At 40.7% G+C, this 17,342-nt stretch overlaps 1 protein-coding gene across 5 annotated transcripts in view; it reads right to left on the bottom strand.

Annotated features, from left to right (window-relative positions):
* The window catches only part of bcas3 (BCAS3 microtubule associated cell migration factor), a 408,395-nt gene that overhangs the window by 197,869 nt on the left and 193,184 nt on the right, over positions 1 to 17,342 (bottom strand). The window contains exon 24 of one of the 5 annotated variants that reach the window (XM_086216160.1): positions 9,169 to 9,479. The exons of the other annotated variants lie outside the window; for them this stretch is intronic. Within the exon in view, the coding sequence (XP_086072286.1) occupies positions 9,433 to 9,479 (47 nt within the window). The 3' untranslated portion in view covers positions 9,169 to 9,432. Of the gene's footprint in view, positions 1 to 9,168; positions 9,480 to 17,342 lie in introns of those variants that run through there. 5 annotated transcript variants of the gene reach the window in all.

A 17,342-nucleotide genomic window follows, 5' to 3' on the forward strand; every position in this document is an offset into this window, starting at 1 on the left:
CAGATCCATCCATCCATTTTCTTCCGCTTATCCTGTTGAGGGTCGTGGGGGGGCTGGAGCCTATCCCAGCAGCTTAGTGCAAGTACAAGTGCGATCATCCATTTATTGTCTGCCAATCAAACCTGAGATTCAGACATCTTAAGCAAAACTCAGTCTCACTCATGTTAGGTGATACAAAACACAGCTGTCAGTACCATACAGAAGGCTGTGCCAGCATATATTTGACAATTAGAAATACACCCCCAGACATTTACTGGCATACCCATTTATGTGGTAACCTCAGCTGATGGGCCAAAAGAGATAATTTGTTGTGCCTTCAAACTGTGAGCTTGAGTAAACAGAGTATAAACATAATTTTGCTGTTTAAGGCTAGGCGCAAAATATAGGAGGCGATGCACCCTGATGTCTCAAATGCAAATTTTGAGGGGTCTTTGGAAAAAAATTCAATACATTTTTTGTCCTTCATACTAAATTGACTGTAGCTGTGGCTGTGAGTGTGAAAGGTAGTCTATCTATATATGCCGGCCCTGTGATGGATGGGCGACCCGTCCAGGTTGTACCCTGCCTCTCAACCAAAGTCTGCTGGGATAGGCTCCAGCCCCCCATGACCCTTAACAAGATAAGCGATAGAAAATGGATGTATGGATGGCTTTTGTCCTTCAGTGATATCCACAAATGTGTGTAGACCTGTGTAAGACTTCAGCATCGGGAGACCCTGATTGCCACAGGGTATTTCAGTCACTGATTTAAAGGACAATTCCGGCACAAAACACAAACACAGCTTAGATTCATTTTTGCACCAAATTGTCCTTTAAGACATTATGGCTGAGAAAGGTGAGTATCTAAATTAATAGGTATCCCCATGTTGCTACCCATGAATACAAGATTATATACATTATATATTACATTACATTACATTATTCAAAATGCAAAAAGAAGAAATGGGAACAAGAGACCAAAAGTTTTGCGCAGGCAATTTATTGAAAACAACAATTTAACTGAAATAGCCTGTTCATTAGCTGATCAAAAGTTTAAGACCACAGCTAAAAAAAACCCAAAACCTCCTAAAACATAAATTAAAGTGTCAAAAACTGACTCAGTAATGAGTAGCTTCCCCATTATTGTTGATCACTTCAAAAATTCGTTTTGGCATGCTTGATGCAAGAGTTTCCAAAATGGTAGTGGGGATGTTGCTCCAAGTGGTGAATATGGTCATCCACTGTCTGGAACTGATGTTCATTTTTGTGAACTTGCCTTGCCATCCATCCCCAAATGTTCTCAATTGGATTTAGATAAGGGGAGCATGCAGGATGGTCCAAAAGAGTCATGTTATTCTCCTGGAAAAAAAAAATTCTTGGTCAGACAGGCATTGTGAATTGTAGCACTGTCCTGCTGAAAAACCCAGTCAATACCACACAGACGAGGGCCCTAAATCATGAGGGATGCCCGCTGCAACATCTCCACATAGCCGGCTGCTGTTTGATGCCCCTGCACAACCTGGAGCTCCATTGTTCTATTGAAGGGAAAAGCACCCCAGATCATGATGGCGCCCACTCCACTGTGCCGCGAAGAAAACATCTCAGGTGGCATATCCTTGTCATGCCAGTAACGTTAGAAGCATTCAGGATCATCAAGGTTAATGTTTTTTCTCATCAGAGAATAAAACTTTCTTCCACCTTTGAATGTCCCATGTTTGGTGCTCCCTTACAAAGTCCAAATGGGTAATTTTGTGGAGTTGAAGAAGACGTTGCCTTTGAACATGTTTTTTTGTTTTTGAAGCCCTTCCTTCGCAGATGCCATCGGATGGTTGTTGGGCTGCAGTCAGGACTGCAGTCCAGTAATGGCCTTAATTTGGGACGAGGATCGTCCTGTGTCTTGACGGACAGCCACTCGGATCCTCCAGCTCAGTGCCGGTGAGATTTTTTTGGGTCTACCACTTGATTGTTTTTGTTCCATAATCTTCAGGGTCTTTTAAGAAAAGCAAAATGACTGTCTTACTGCGTCCAACTTCAGCAGCGATGGCACGTTGTGAGAGGCCTTGTTTATGCAGCTCAACAATCCTACCACGTTCAAAGACAGTGAGCTTTTTTGCATTTGCCATCAAGAGATCTTTAGTGTTATTACTTAACAGGAAATGACATGGAATCCAAATTTTTGCACAGATTTGGCTTTTAAAGGCTGTGTTCTTAAACTTTTGATCAGCTGATGAACAGCCTATTTCAGTTAAATTGTTGCTTTCAGTAAATTGCCTGCTCAAAACTTTTGGTTTCTTGTTCCCACTTCTTCTTTTTGCATTTTGAAGCTCTACTTAGAACCTTCCTAAGATCAAACAGTGCAAAATGCAAAATCTGGCAATTTTTTTAACTGGTCTTAAGATTTTGATCTGGTATATTTATATAACATTTTTAGAATTTTTTTGATCGATTCTTTGAAGCAATGCAATACAATTTCTGCCCATGTGCCAAGTAATTTGTGGCCACAACATACAGTATTAGCATTTGAAATGAAGCAGCGCCAGAAGAGTTCAAAAGCTCACTTTTCTAAAACAATGTTTTATAAATATATAAATGGTAAATGGACTCAATTTTATATAGCGCTTTTCTACCTTAGCGGTACTCAAAGCGCTTTACAGTGTCATCTCATTCACCCATTCACGCACACACTCACACACTGATGGAGGAGGCTGCCATGCAAGGTGCCAACCTACTCATCAGGAGCAATTATGGGTTCAGCATCTTGCTTAAGGACACTTCGACATGGTCACTGGGGTCGGGGATTGAACCAGCGACCCTTTGGTTGCTAGACGGCCACTCGACCCCTGAGCCATGCCGCCCACAGCAACATACATATATACATATATATACTCCATGTATGAAGTGCTTGGTTCCTCAATGAATTATTAATCCTATTAATAGTTTATGGATAAATAGATGAAGTGTATTTTCAGCAGAACAAATGTGGGAGGAGTGCAGAGGAGACAGACATAGATATAATTATGTGAGGATATGTATTCTAAGACATTGTATATAATACATGGTTTTCTCTTTTGGCTTATCACGGAGCTTGAGGCTGTTTGTAAAACACACAGCCTTGGTCATGGAGCATGGCATCCGCCTGTCCATGCTCCCCAGATGACTGCTGCTGGCATGCTGAGACAGGGAGGCCATGACGCATGGACACAGTGCTGACACACATGGCCAATTTGGGTTTTGTAGAGACCAGGAGTTGACTCAAAGACAGAAAATATAATAAAACAATCCAGACTTAAAAAAAAAAAATCCTGGTTCTTTTTGATACATCTACACACCTTCTTTCAGGATGGACAACTATTTCCATGATCACAACACAAAGGCTAATGACAAAGAGAACTTATGACATCTTAAAGTCTCCCAGATGCCCCTCAACACTGAAAATCTCTCATGCACAGCTGCTCAACCTAACCAGTACTCTTGCTGAAACCATCAGGCACAGCAGCCTGAGACAAGGAAATACATGACCCATATCTCCTGAACATAATGCACCACAGTAAACTTGCATGTGTCCACGATCTATGCCGAAAAGATGAGTGAATCTAACTACAGACCCAGAATGAATATGTTCTTAATTTGCTGTGTTCTACCTTTACCTTAAAATGTATTCATCTCCCTGGCCAACGCTTCATGTCTCCACCAACTTTAATGTAAATTGCCTTTAAAGTTTTTATGTAATGCTGCAGAAAATTTACAAACGGAGAGGACCAAAGGCTGGCAGTCACTCCACACTGGGAAACATCTTCATGGGTGAATATGTTGACAGTGGTTATGCTGCTTATAATATACTGTATTTTGCTTTTATGATTTTACTTATTTGCTTTTGGTCATTCGCTCAATATGAAACTTATACAACAAAGGTCATAGCGTGGATGCACATAAAACCCAGAGACATTTAAAAAAATATTTATAGAAAATCACACAGCAACAAAAACAAAAGAGCTGAGAACACTAAAATGTAAAAATCTGTCATTAACATACAGAGGCAAATGGGTAAGAAAAACTACAATTGAAATAAAATAACATCCGAATCTGATGTGTCATCATGCATTACAGAAGTGGTAAGACTGTCAGCAGGGATATGGAATAGAGAGAAGACTGCAAACTCAGCTTATATACCCTGCCTTACCTGAGAAACCGTTACAGAGAACAGAGCTGACAGCAGAGATCAGTTCAACAAGTCAAAAACTCACAACAACAGGGAAGAAAGTGTATCATCTGCCATGACCACCAAAACAAATTATGTTGGAATATGTCAAAAGACCTTAAAATAACAGTGTATGTGTTTGCAATTTTTAAAAAAAAATGATGCTCAAAGGAAGTATGATACATGACCAAACTCCATACTGAGCCACCACAATATCTTTATATAGTGCTATTTAGCTATCATGTAACTGATGAACTTTTATTCTATGTTGAGGGCAGTGTCTGTGTGGGTTGAATAAATTCATTGGGCACATATACACTACCAGTCAAAAGTTTGGACACACCTTCTCATTCAATGTTTTTTGCTTTATTTTTACTACTTTATACATTGTAGATACATACTGAAGACAGACAAACTTTGAATGTGTCCCCAAGTGAAATCGCAAAAACCATCAAGCACTATGACGAAACTGGCCAAGAAACACAAAGAACAGACATTAGACAGTGGAAAATTGTGCTTTGGTCTGATGCGTCTGAATTTGGTAGGAAGGAGCAGGAGATTGACAGGCGGACTGGGGCAGCATCTGCAGTGATGCAGGTGCTAAACCAGTCCGTTGTGGTGAAGAGGGAGCTTAGCCAAAAGGCGAGGCTCTCAATTTACCGGTCAATCTACGTTCCAACCCCACCTATTGTCATGAGCTTTGGGTAATGACCGAAAGAACGAGATTGCAAATACAAGCGGCCGAAATGAGTTTCCTCTGCAGGGTGGCTGGGCTGTCCCTTAGAGATAGGGTGAGAAGCTCAGTCATTCGGGAGTGGCAAAGAGAAAAGCTGCTGCTCCTCCATGTCGAGAGGAGTCATGCCCAACCGGGAGGAGGCCTTGAAGCTGACCCAGGACACGCTGGAGGGATTATATCTCTCGGCTGGCCTGGGAACACCTCGGGATTCCCCCAGAAGAGCTGGTGGAAGTGGCTGGGGAGAGGACAGTCTGGGCTTCCTTGCTGAGGCTGCTGCCCCTGCGACCCAGACCAACCGGATAAGCGGAGGAGGACGACAACGGTGGCTAAATTTAAGATCTTTGGTTCTTCCCAGCTTGTTATTGTGTGACATAGACAAGGTGAACAGATGGTCCCTACATACATGGTTCCCACCAAGAAGCATGGCAGAGAAGGTTTGATGGTGTGGGTGTGCTTTGCTGGTGACACTGTTGGGAATTTATTCAAAACTGAAAGCACACTGAACCAGCATGGCTACCACAGCACCCTGCAGCAACACACCATCCCATCTGGTCCGTTTAGTTGGACCATCATTGATTTTTCAACAGGACAATGACCCCAAGCACACCTCGAGGCTGTGTAAGGGCTTTTTGACCAAGAAGAAGAGTGATGGAGTGCCGCGCCAGATGACCTGGCCTCCACAGTCACCTGACCTAAACCCAATCCAGATGGTTTGGGATGAGACGGACCGCAGAGTGAAGGTAAAAGGGCTAACAAGTGCTGAGCATCTGTGGGAGCTCCTTCAAGACTGTTGGAATACCATTTCAGGTGACGACCTCATGAGGCTCATAAAGAGAACGCCAAGAGTGTGCAAAGCAGTAATCAAAGAAAAGGGTGTCATTTTGTAGAATCAAAAATATAAATAATGTTGTGAGTTATTTCACACTTTTTCTTTACTACATAATTCCTTTCATGTTCATTCATAGATTATGTGCCTTCAGTGAGAATCTACAATGTAAATAGTCATGAAAACATAAAAAAACCAAACATTAAATGATAAGATGTGTCCAAACTTTTGACTAGTAGTGTATATCATTGTATTATCATCACATATAGCATTTGAGACTCATTGGTGATTTTGAAATCTGAAAAAGTCATTTGGTGTGCTAGAAAAAGGTATATTGTTGTGAGGGCCCAAAGACTGATCAATCTTGTGTTACCTGTCGACTGAGATGCCTTCAAACTGCCTCTACAACCTGTAATTTGTTATGCTTGCAGAGCCTTTTTTTTTGGGGGGGGGGGGGTGTTGTAAACCATATACTGCCCTGAAAGGCTGTAAAAAGAAGAATTTTTCCAGAAAATGCAATAATTCAAACTGACATCTCATGGGGTTTCTGTACTGAAGCAGCAAAACAACATTATTTTGAATGGACTGTCTTCAAATTTGGGAAAACTGACATCCCTGCAGCACCAACTTAAATAGAGTGTTCTGAAATAAGATCTTGCACTTCTGTTGTAATGCCTATATGAGACTGCATTTTTTCAATCAGATTATTTTAAGGAAAGTTGCCTGTAGTGTTGTGGGGCAGGCCCAGAATACCATCTAAATTAGTAACTGTTAAGTGTACCGCCTGTCCAATCAGCTGGCTTCTGTTCTCCCTCCCAGCAAACACAATGTGATGGACGCTTGAGCAAACAAAATGTTACAGGTCTGTTAAGAATTCATCTCATCTTCAGGAATTTGCTGTCACTCTCCCGAGGCACACACAACATCTGCAAACACCTGATAGGCCTAAGCCTTCAGACCGCTTGTTGCCTGGGTTAAATTGTTACCACATTTCTCTAATCCCAACTCTGACAATTAACTGTATGGCCGAGCACTTCAAAGCCCACAGCGACTAAAGGGGTTAACCCTTACATTCCCAGAGATTTGTTTTTGATTTTGCAGTGATCCTTAGACACTTTCATCTTCGGCCCTTGCTCCTTCTTCCTCTTTGAATCCCAGAGGGCCAACCCAAGGGGAGGTGTGTGTGTGTGTGTGTGTGTGCGCGTGCGAACGCGCAACAAATTTTGGCAAATTCAGTGTGATATTTGAAGACTAATTTTTGAGGTTATCAATACAAAAACAAATGTGAAAAACAAATCTGGTGAAAAAAGATGGCATCTATTTGTGTCATAGATGAAGCATTTAACAGTGCAGTAGGAAAGAAAACATTCTTATATCAGAGTTAACCGTATGTGCTTCATATATATGAACTGCTTTGCTTTTATCCATCATAATTCAATAGAGCTAATTGTGCCCTACACAAGTAAAGAGGAACAACATTTCTTCAGCGTTGATTTTGCTTTCAAACCACCCTCTCTCTCTCTCTCTCTGTAGAGACCTTGCCTCATTGCTTTATTGTGGGTGTTACACATGGTGCTTAAGACGTTTACCAGTTTTTCTGCGGATATAAACCCTATGTTTTGAACCAAATAGTTCAAACTTGATTTCGTCAGTCCAGATAACTTGCCTATTCATATCTCATTTTCTTGTTCTGTGGATAAAGTACTTTTTTTTTTAAATCATTTGAAATTTATTGGGATTTTTGTATGCAGACTCTCAAAATCAAAACTGTGATTTTTTTTGTTTTAATTTCACTTTAGCACTAAAGTTGCTCCTCATGTGAATCTTCTCAACTCTGAAACTGAGCCGTTCTTTTCTTTGGGTGACATTTATTTAGTAATGTTTTGGTATCATCAATGTATACCTAAAGGTACATTGAGGAAAATGGTGCACACCAATGAAAGCAAAATCTGATCATGCAGGAAATATATCCCATAATACATATAACTCCAGCTGATTTTTAGTGACACATTGTGAACAGAAACTTGAAGTTGTTTGAAAATGTTTTGCCTATATTGGCCTTGCTTAAAAACTTTAAGCCTGTAATGTATAGTTGATCAAGTCAGCCACTTTTTACCCTTTTTTTCTTTATCAAATATCAACAATGAATACTCAGAAGACAGTCGTCATTGTCCTCCGCTTTATCCAGTGGGTCCAGGTCGCAGGGGCAGCAGCCTCAGCAAGGAAGCCCAGACTGTCCTCTCCCCAGCCACTTCCACCAGCTCTTCCAGGGAAATCCCGAGGCATTCCCAGGTCAGCCGAGAGATATGATCCCTCCAGCGTGTCCTGGGTCGGCCTCAAGGCCTCCTCCCAGTTGGGCATGACTCCTCTCAACATGGAGGAGCAGCAGCTTTTCTCTTTGCCACTCCCGAATGACTGAGCTTCTCACCCTATCTCTAAGGGACAGCCCAGCCACCCTGCGGAGGACACTCATTTCAGCCGCTTGTATTCGTGATCTCGTTCTTTCGGTCATTACCCAGAGCTCATGACAATAGGTGAGGGTTGGAACGTAGATTGACCGGTAAATCGAGAGCCTCACCTTTTGGCTAAGCTCCCTCTTCACCACAACGGACTGGTTTAGCGCCCGCATCACTGCGGATGCCACCCCAATCCACCTGTCAATCTCCCGCTCCATCCTACCCTCACTCGTGAACAAGACCCCGAGATACTTAAGCTCCTCCACCTGAGGTAGTACCTCCCCCCTGATGGTGGGCAAACCACCCTTTTCCGGCTGAGGACCATGGCCTCAGACTTGGAGGTGCTGATTCTCATCCCAGCTGCTTCACATTCGGCTGCAAACTGTCCCTGCAAGAGCTGGAGGTCGTGGCTTGATGGAGCTAAGAGGACCACGTCATCTGCAAAAAGCAGAGACGACATCCTCCCGTCACCAAACTCGACCCCCTCCACCACCCGGCTGCGCCTAGAAATTCTGTCCATAAAGGTTATGAACAGATCCGGTGACAAAGGGCAGCCTTGGCGGAGTCCAACCCTCACTTGGAACAAGTCCGACTTACTGCCGGCAACGTGGACCAGACTGTCAGACTCTGCTAGAAAGACCGAATGGCCCTTTGTAAGGGGCCATCCACCCCATACTCCCGGAGTACCCCCCACAGGGTGCTCCTGGGAAGCCTTCTCCAGATCCACAAAACACATGTGGACTGGTTGGGCAAACTCCCATGCCCCCTCCAGCACCCTAGCGAGGGTGAAGAGCTGATCCATGGTTCCATGGACAGGAGGAAAACCACACTGCTCCTCCTCAATCTGAGGTTCGACTATCGCCCTGACCCTCCTCTCCAGTACCCTGGCGTAGACCTTACCAGGGAAGCTGAGGAGTGTGATCCCCCGATAGTTGGAACACAGACTACACAAAGACCAAAGAGTTTGTGTAGTCAGAAGACAGATTATTTAATATCCCATATCACAGTTCTGGAATTATGCTTTGCATTTTTGCAAACCAAACTTTGGAAACATGAATGCATTTAATTAAAATTGTCACTTAAACAAAGAAGGCAAATATTCAATTTTAAATAGCAGCAGATAGTAAAGTTTGGCTGAATAACGAATCGGACAGAAAATGTCAAAATCAGGGGCCATGGAGGCCCTAATGGGTCAGGAGCATCCACTTCAGTACTTCTGTTCAGTTCCTGTGGTGGACCTATCCTCTCTTCTTTCCATGTTTCCTGTTCCATTCCACGCTGTCAGCTGTCAAAAATCATCCAAAACAAAATATTGGTCCAAATTGGTATCTTATATTTTATGTCATATTAAAAAAAAAAATAGAAGTCAAGAATTCATTTTGAGGTTGAGCTGTAAAAGTAGTTATCGGGTTTGCACTTGTAGTAACTTAAAACGGCATTTCTTGTTAATTTTTTTCTGGAATTTTGCCTCAAGGCACATGTCTTTAGCACATGAGAGTCACTGAATGGACTATGAAAACTAATCATAAGTTGTGGCCTTTGAAGTCACCAGCTCAGTCCTATCAAACACTTGAAGGATAATTTTGACTGCCTAAGCAGTGCACACAGTCACTAACATCAAAACACACCATTTGATGAAATATCATCTGGAGAAATATTGCTGCTTCCTTCAGGAATATTGCCAATTCTTCCATTACAGTACTAGAGACCTGTAGAATCAACACCAAGGCACACTGAAGCTGATCTGGCTTCTCATTATGACCCAACACCTTCCTAAGAGAAGGTGTTGGGTGTGGTGCCTTTTGCTTCATTTGTCACACTTCTGTAGTGTCAAACAGACACTAGCAGCCTGTTCCAGTGTCAACTTTAACTATATGTACGTTGGGGGTGGTAGATATAGCTTTATAAGCGTGATGTTTGGTGTAATAGTGTGTGAAGAGCTAGACCTCCATGCATCCTGCCCCTCTCTTCCCCAACAGTCTCCCCTGCAGCGCCTCAACAGGAACTGGAGCAAATGCGTTAAGGAATTATGAGTTGGGAATGGCCTGAGGTTTGTGTGTGTGTGTGTGTGTGTGTGTGTGTGTGTGTGTGTGTGTGTGTGTGTGTGTGTGTGAGAGAGAATGTGTGCTAGGTATTCCTTATGTTGTGGGGACATAAATCTGTTTACATAGTTGCTTTGAGAAAACCTGCTTTGTCAAAAAGCAAGTTCTCATTTAATTTACTACACCTTTGGATGAAGACTTTTTTAACATTAAGATCGAAAGGTCCAGTTTGGTTACGGTTATAGTTAAGGTAAATCTCCAGGAAATTAATAAACTGCATGCCAATATCATGTCCTCTGAAGTGAAATGATGGTGTGTCTATATGTGTATACATTTCTGCGTGTGTTTTCATGGAGTTGTATTGCTCTTTTGGGTTGCGCCAGCTCCTGCAAGCTGCCCAAGGATGTGGCCTGTCACTTCACATAGCTGCTGATGAACCACACAAGTGTCAGAAAAGGTGAAGTTCATGATATCATCACACAATCACAAATATACATACGCACAGGTCTGTTCCAGGGTTGGGCCAATAACGTGACAATTATTAGGTCTTACACTGTGCCATTGTGTTTTGTCTTGTATTGTAAATGCAAAGCAGTTTTCCCCTGTGCAGAAAGGAGGGGGAGGAAAAGGAGAAGAAGGAGGAGGGAGAAATGACGCATTTCTTCCGGTAATAATGACAGAAATGTGGTGCTGATTCAATCATCTGGAAACACTTTAGAACAGACAAAAATAGTGTGTAAGATTTGTTACATGGTCAAAGCAACATGACTGAAAACTTTAATCGCCTGAAGCCAGATTCTCTATGGCCCTGTTAACATGCCTAACACTTATAGATCTTCCCTCCCTGATCTATATACAAATAAATGCTCACATTAATTGAAATGAAAATTGCAACATTTTTAATCTGCATTTTCACCTATTTGTATTCATGTCAGTGTCATTTTTGTGTAGAGCTGAAATATTTAATTTGTGTCATATTTAATTTCTGTTATTAATCATGTTTACCAACACATTAACTTACAACACTTGTAGTTAAACTACTGAAGGAATTACCGTCTTCCTTTGGATGGGCTATCAGATGTACTTGATGTGATCAGCTGATGTTCAAGCTTAATCAACTTTTCAAGAGAGAGTGAATGCAGCAGCAAAATTGTACCATGCCTATGAAGTCTGATTTTAAAATCAAAGGGGGAGAGAAATCAGAAAAATACAGACTGGATCTTTTCCCTTGTAAGATCCTAACAAACCAAGCTTTCAATTACATTTAATGTTACCAAAATATCTCTCTGAGCTTTTCACGTGATCAGCTGACATAGCACCTTACATGTATGTTTTCAACCAGGCTGTTAAACACGGATAATGTGCTCAAATTTGAGGAATATTTTAAAATATTAAAAAAAATTGGATATTAACCCAGCCCTAGTTCAAACAATTATCTGTGTATGTACATATACAGTAATTATATTGATAGTGAATGTCCCTACTCACACCTAGTACCAATCTTAACCTCAATTTACACCTTAAAGCCAAACATAAACCTCATAAATTACAATTTGCTGCATCAGGTCCAGTCTTTGGTGGCCTTTCAGACCATATAGGTCTACTCACACACACACACACACACACACACACACACACACACACACACACACACACACACACACACACACGAGAAACAAGGAACCAATGCTGGAGCATGTAGAGTGGAGACATTAGGGGTCAAACCATTTTTACATTTGGAAATTAGATAATGATGCAATAGCAGCTGTCTGATGTCTGATATCCACTGAAACACACTCAGCACAACCAAGAGAGGAAAAAATAAGACACTCAATTTTCTTGGATGTCAATCTCATACTAGGTTTGGCTCCTGTCCATTACACACTTAGATGTTTTCTGCTACTGTTGATTATTCCTTGCTATTACAATGCGGAGGGAGGGGTAAAGTAAAAATAACCAAAACACAAGTGTTTCTGATCAATCTAGAGACGATTTATTGTTATCAGAGTGCAAACCGCCAGAATTAACCGCATGGGAATGAATACACCTGCATCTCATTTACACAGTCAGCCTCAATACTTCCGAACTTATCAGAGTAAGATAGAATTTCAGATCCCAAATCCATGGTAACAGAATATTTTTTCCACTTATTTTCAGTCAATTATTCAGGTTTTCCATCATTTTTCAAACACAGATAAAAAAAAAAATGATATCGACTTTCACATGCACACTCATCACATTCTCCTGCCTTCCCTTAGCCTATTGTACAATGAAACATTGTTGTTTGATGTTAAGTGCCATGCTATTCGCTGTAACAGCAGCAGCAGTAGCAGAAGAATGTTTGTTAGTATGTTCAGCCCCAAAAAAACCCAGAGAAGTTCATTATGAAGGCAGAATGTCTGCTGTGACTTGGCTCAGAGACATGCACTGCAATTACAATGTTAGTTGTTGGTTGGCTCCTTTTCTGCTGTTTTTTTTTTTTTGCCTTCAATACTTACTTACATACAAAGGGGCAAAACGTAGAAAACAGCTTTGGAATTTGAATTAATAAAAATTGAACAACAGTTCAATTTACTGAAAAAAATATAATGCCGATGAGCTCAGACTAGGAGGAAATAATGTGGAAGAAGGGGGAAAACTTTTTTTTTTTTCAGGCAGTAATATCTGTTATGGTCTGCTGGTCTAAATACACAAAGCAAAAATATAATTTTAGTAAAATATCAGAGGTCTGCTGTTGGACTGATGGACAGAGCATCCTTGTCTATCCACATTTTTGCCAGTAAAATAATTGACAAATTTAGAAAATAATTTTCAATTGCAGCTCTTGATCCATTCATATCTACCGGTAATTTACTTATCAAACAAAATGCAACCCTTTTGAGGATGAAGACAAACTGTATCTGTAGGATAAACTCTCATTGATACTACAGACTGAATGCCTGATGCAGAAGCCTTGTCTCTTATCATACACCATTATATGGATATTCTGTAGGTGTGTTCTGACAGCATGACCATGATCTGCAATAATCTATGGGATTTCATCAAATTACAAGCCTCCATCTCGAATACACAGTAATATGGCTTGAGAGCATCCAACAGATCCTGATGTAATTACGCACTATTCCACTCCCCTGCCCACATACCATTCTGTCCCAATTCCCTGCTGTTTGGAAATCAGGGCTATGCTGGTGACAAGTTACAGTACACATGCCCCAGTTAACCTTTGATGTGAACATGTTCTTTTTCCAAGGGAATGATATGGAAGCCAAAACCACGAGGGTCTACAGACTATCCGTGCAAACTGTAAGGCATCAAAGTCCTGCCTCTAATTTGAACCTTTTGTGCCACTTAAAAACCCCATAGACTAATTTGACTCTGGCATGTTACAACCGTTTGGAGAAATGTTTGTTGTGTGTGTGTGTGTGTGTGTGTGTGTGTGTGTGTGTGTGTGTGAGTGAGTGAGTGAGTGAGCGAGAGAGAGAGAGAGACCTTCCTGCTTTGATCATGGCAACAGGCAATTATAACAACACACACACACAGAATATTCATAAAAAGTACATGTAGCACCTCATCATCATGGCTGGAAGGATTATGTAAATACAGACGAATGAACATTGAGATGAGACTGACACAATACTGTGGTACTTTTAAAATGAAATGAAATAAAATACTTCCAGAGTCATGCAGTTGTGAAAGAACTGGGAAGTGTGATGAATAGCAACCTACAACGGCTGGTCAAGGTAAAAAAATGCACCATAAACAATCAATGAAGTGAACCAGTAATATAAACTGAAGCCTGACACATGTTGATAGTCAGAGCCTGGAGCTCCACTGTTGGACTGAGTGACATGTTCTTTCATCATCATGAATGTACATCATTCTGCTACCAAAAAAGTAAGCAAAACAAAAATCAGATATTTGAGGAAATAACAGGTAACTAATTCTGATCAGGGGTCTAAGTGCTGAGGATGTTTCATTGTGTAGAGACTGTAAAGCCCCTAGAGGAAAAAAAATGATTTATAATTATGAGCTTTAAAAATAAAATTTGATTGATTGAACGTCAATTGTTTCATCTGTTTTCCTGATGTATCTGTGTCTTAATCTGTTTTATGATACAGCATACAAGTGTGAGAGATTCATCTTCATTCTTCCTTATTTCAGGTTATTAATTTAAAGTGAATTTTGAGTTAGATTTTGTCTTCCTTGAATTGTTGATTTTTTTTTGCTTGTTTCAAAAATAAAGGCCAAATTTTGTACTAATCATTTTAAAACTGTTCAAAGTGATTGAAGATAAATTATATTTTATACTGTTGATCATTTATGATGAAACATATTTATTGTTCCTATGGAATTTATATCAGACTACAGTGCATAAATTGTAGTTGATGCATTAAAGAGGATTTAAGAAGTATTTTTATCTAACTTTGAAAATGTTCAGGACTCAAACCTTTTGTTATTTGTCCTTTATCTAAATTATGTTTCAGGTAAAAAAATAAATGAATACATTTCACTCCATATATATCCACAGACAGTACTGTCACAATTTTGTCAATTTTTTTCTCAAATTCATATATATATTTATACATACTTCATTGTAAGTTCCATGAAAGGCAGTGATCAAAATTTAATTACTGATAAATATAAAGACACACACACACACACACACACACACACACACACACACACACACACACACACACAGAAACAGTGCTTCGACTGCTCTTGGATCAGAGGTAGTGAGTGGAATTCTCTCCCTGTCTCTCACCCATGAGGACACACAAGCGTTTTCCGTGATTCTGTCCAAATGTGGCTGTGATTCAATGACATCAGCAAGAGTGAGCAACCTCTGGGGACAAATGATTAATTAACATGGATCCAGACAGCAGTGCGGCAAAGGATGTCACCTTAATGACAGTGGGTAATTATATAATGGCCTGGCGTGGTAAAAGGAGATGAGCTAGAGGTAGGGTAACCTACAGTAGGGTGGAAGCACAGAAGCTCTGTTGACCCATGCACACACACTAAATGAGACTGCTGTGTTTTCCTATTGTTGCCCTCTTGTCCTGCTTAGTTGGGGGTGCTTGTCTGGACATTGGGGGTGGGGGGGTCATGGCTTACTCTGCTCTACTTGTTTATAGGGCTGTCTATGTTTGTTTACACCAGCTGAAATGTCATGAAGCAGCTAGCCTTTTGATCTGAAGTTAATGTCACGACAATATGTGTCTTAATCTGGGGGTCAGGCATCACTTCACATCCAGTTTATTGGAAAAATAAATGTGACTACAATGCTGCTCACTGAATAATTTGCAGAGGGTAGATGGGTGTTGCATATCAGTGGAGTCTGTGAATGGTAATCATGGAAGAAGCAAATCACAAAGGCCAGCAAATATATTTACTTTTCAGTCTTGAGGAAATTAAATTTTTAATTCAGTTAAAAGGAAGGTTTTCCTCACCACTGTCACCAGGTGGTTGTTCATGACGGAATGTTGCTGTGTCCTGAGATAACACCACTCCTTCATAACTGAACTAAATTACATCTTTATGACACAATATTTGTACTATTATTTTTTCATTCTTATTTTTTAAATCCACATCTATATGTAATAAAATGTGGCTGTTAAATGTTGATCTGGAATAAGACAGAAAATTTTGACACTGAAGGAAATGAGAAAAAGCTGATCCAGCGTCCGTGGTTTTTGGGAATCCTTTAATGTTCAAAATTGGAAGCAGTCCTGAGCCTGAGAAGTGACCTAGTGAATGCAGCTATTCATATTTCCCATGATGTAACTCTCTTTCTTGCAACAATAGTAACATACAGCAGCCCCCATAATATCTCCTTCAGTGTGTTTTGAAAACAAGAAGTACTTCAAGTTGTAGTGATCACAGGAACCCATTCAAATATTAAAGCTGCCATGTTATGTTAAGGTCAGGAATTAGTGCCTGAATATGGAATAAAGGCCTGAGAGGAAAAAACAGTGCATAAAAGTGGCTGTGCGGAGGGCTAAAATAACAGTCTGACTGCACTCGTCTCAGCTCCATCTGCTTCTAATTACTCACTATCCTCGCCATGGAGGGGAGAGTACAACAGGAACTCATGTCAGTACTGGGTTACATGACTGACGGAGGCTGGGAATAGATTTGTTTTATTTCAGGAAAGAAAGCTTTGTTACCTGGGAGCTGTGTTTTCATGCATGTCAGTATTTGCCAAAATGCAAGTGCGTCCGTGTGTTTGCTTGCATTTCCCATGCCACTATCGCTAATTTAATGCCACAGCATTTCAGGCAGACTTCAAAAAGCCCTTGCATGCACTAGAGACTTTCAATTCGGGTAAGTGAGCAGACACAACAAGCTGTGCAAATGCCTCCCTGCACTGATTTCTCTCTCTCTCTCTCTCTCTCTCTCTCTCTCTCTCTCTCTCTATGTATGTATGTATGTATGTATGTATGTATGTATATGTACATATAGGTGTATGCCGGTCTATGTGTGTTTGTGTGTGTTTGTGTGTGTTTGTGTTCTTGCATGTGCGCAAATGTATGTAATGTATATGTATGAAATAAATACATTTAAGATCAGAACTGATATGGAGGGGATATAATGTGAACATGAGTAGGATGTGAATCAGTGATCCAGCAGGTCATCAGGCTCACACATGGAGCAGTGACTCACTACCCGTAATTCACTTACTCATTAGCATTAGGGACTTCACACCACAGACACTTTGCACACAGTGAGCGTGGATCATACCATGTTTGGCAAAACTAACCAGCCGAGGCTTAGTGCAGTGAACAACTGTCTGATTAGCATTATCACTCTACAGATATTTATGCAAGGAATAAATATGACTAAGGCTCAAGATCAGCACTGGGTACATAATCTTTGTATCATCAGTAAGAGAGATAAAAATAACTGAATTTAATTTCTTCTCATTGAAAAGGATTCAGAATCCAGAAAAATCACCTTATCATATGAGCATGTACATTCATATGTAAATTCAAACCACAAGATGTTTGTCCTGCTCGCCATTCAGTCACATACTCAAATTTGTGATCAGTTTTATCTGTCTTACAAATGTCACTGGCAATTGTACATTAAAGTGCTTGTTATGA

The sequence above is a fragment of the Aulostomus chinensis genome, chromosome 10 (genome assembly GCF_037954235.1).
Source record: "Aulostomus chinensis isolate RoL2024-O1b breed Wild chromosome 10, RoL_Achi_v1.0, whole genome shotgun sequence".
In the NCBI taxonomy this organism is placed as follows: Eukaryota; Metazoa; Chordata; class Actinopteri; order Syngnathiformes; family Aulostomidae; genus Aulostomus; species Aulostomus chinensis.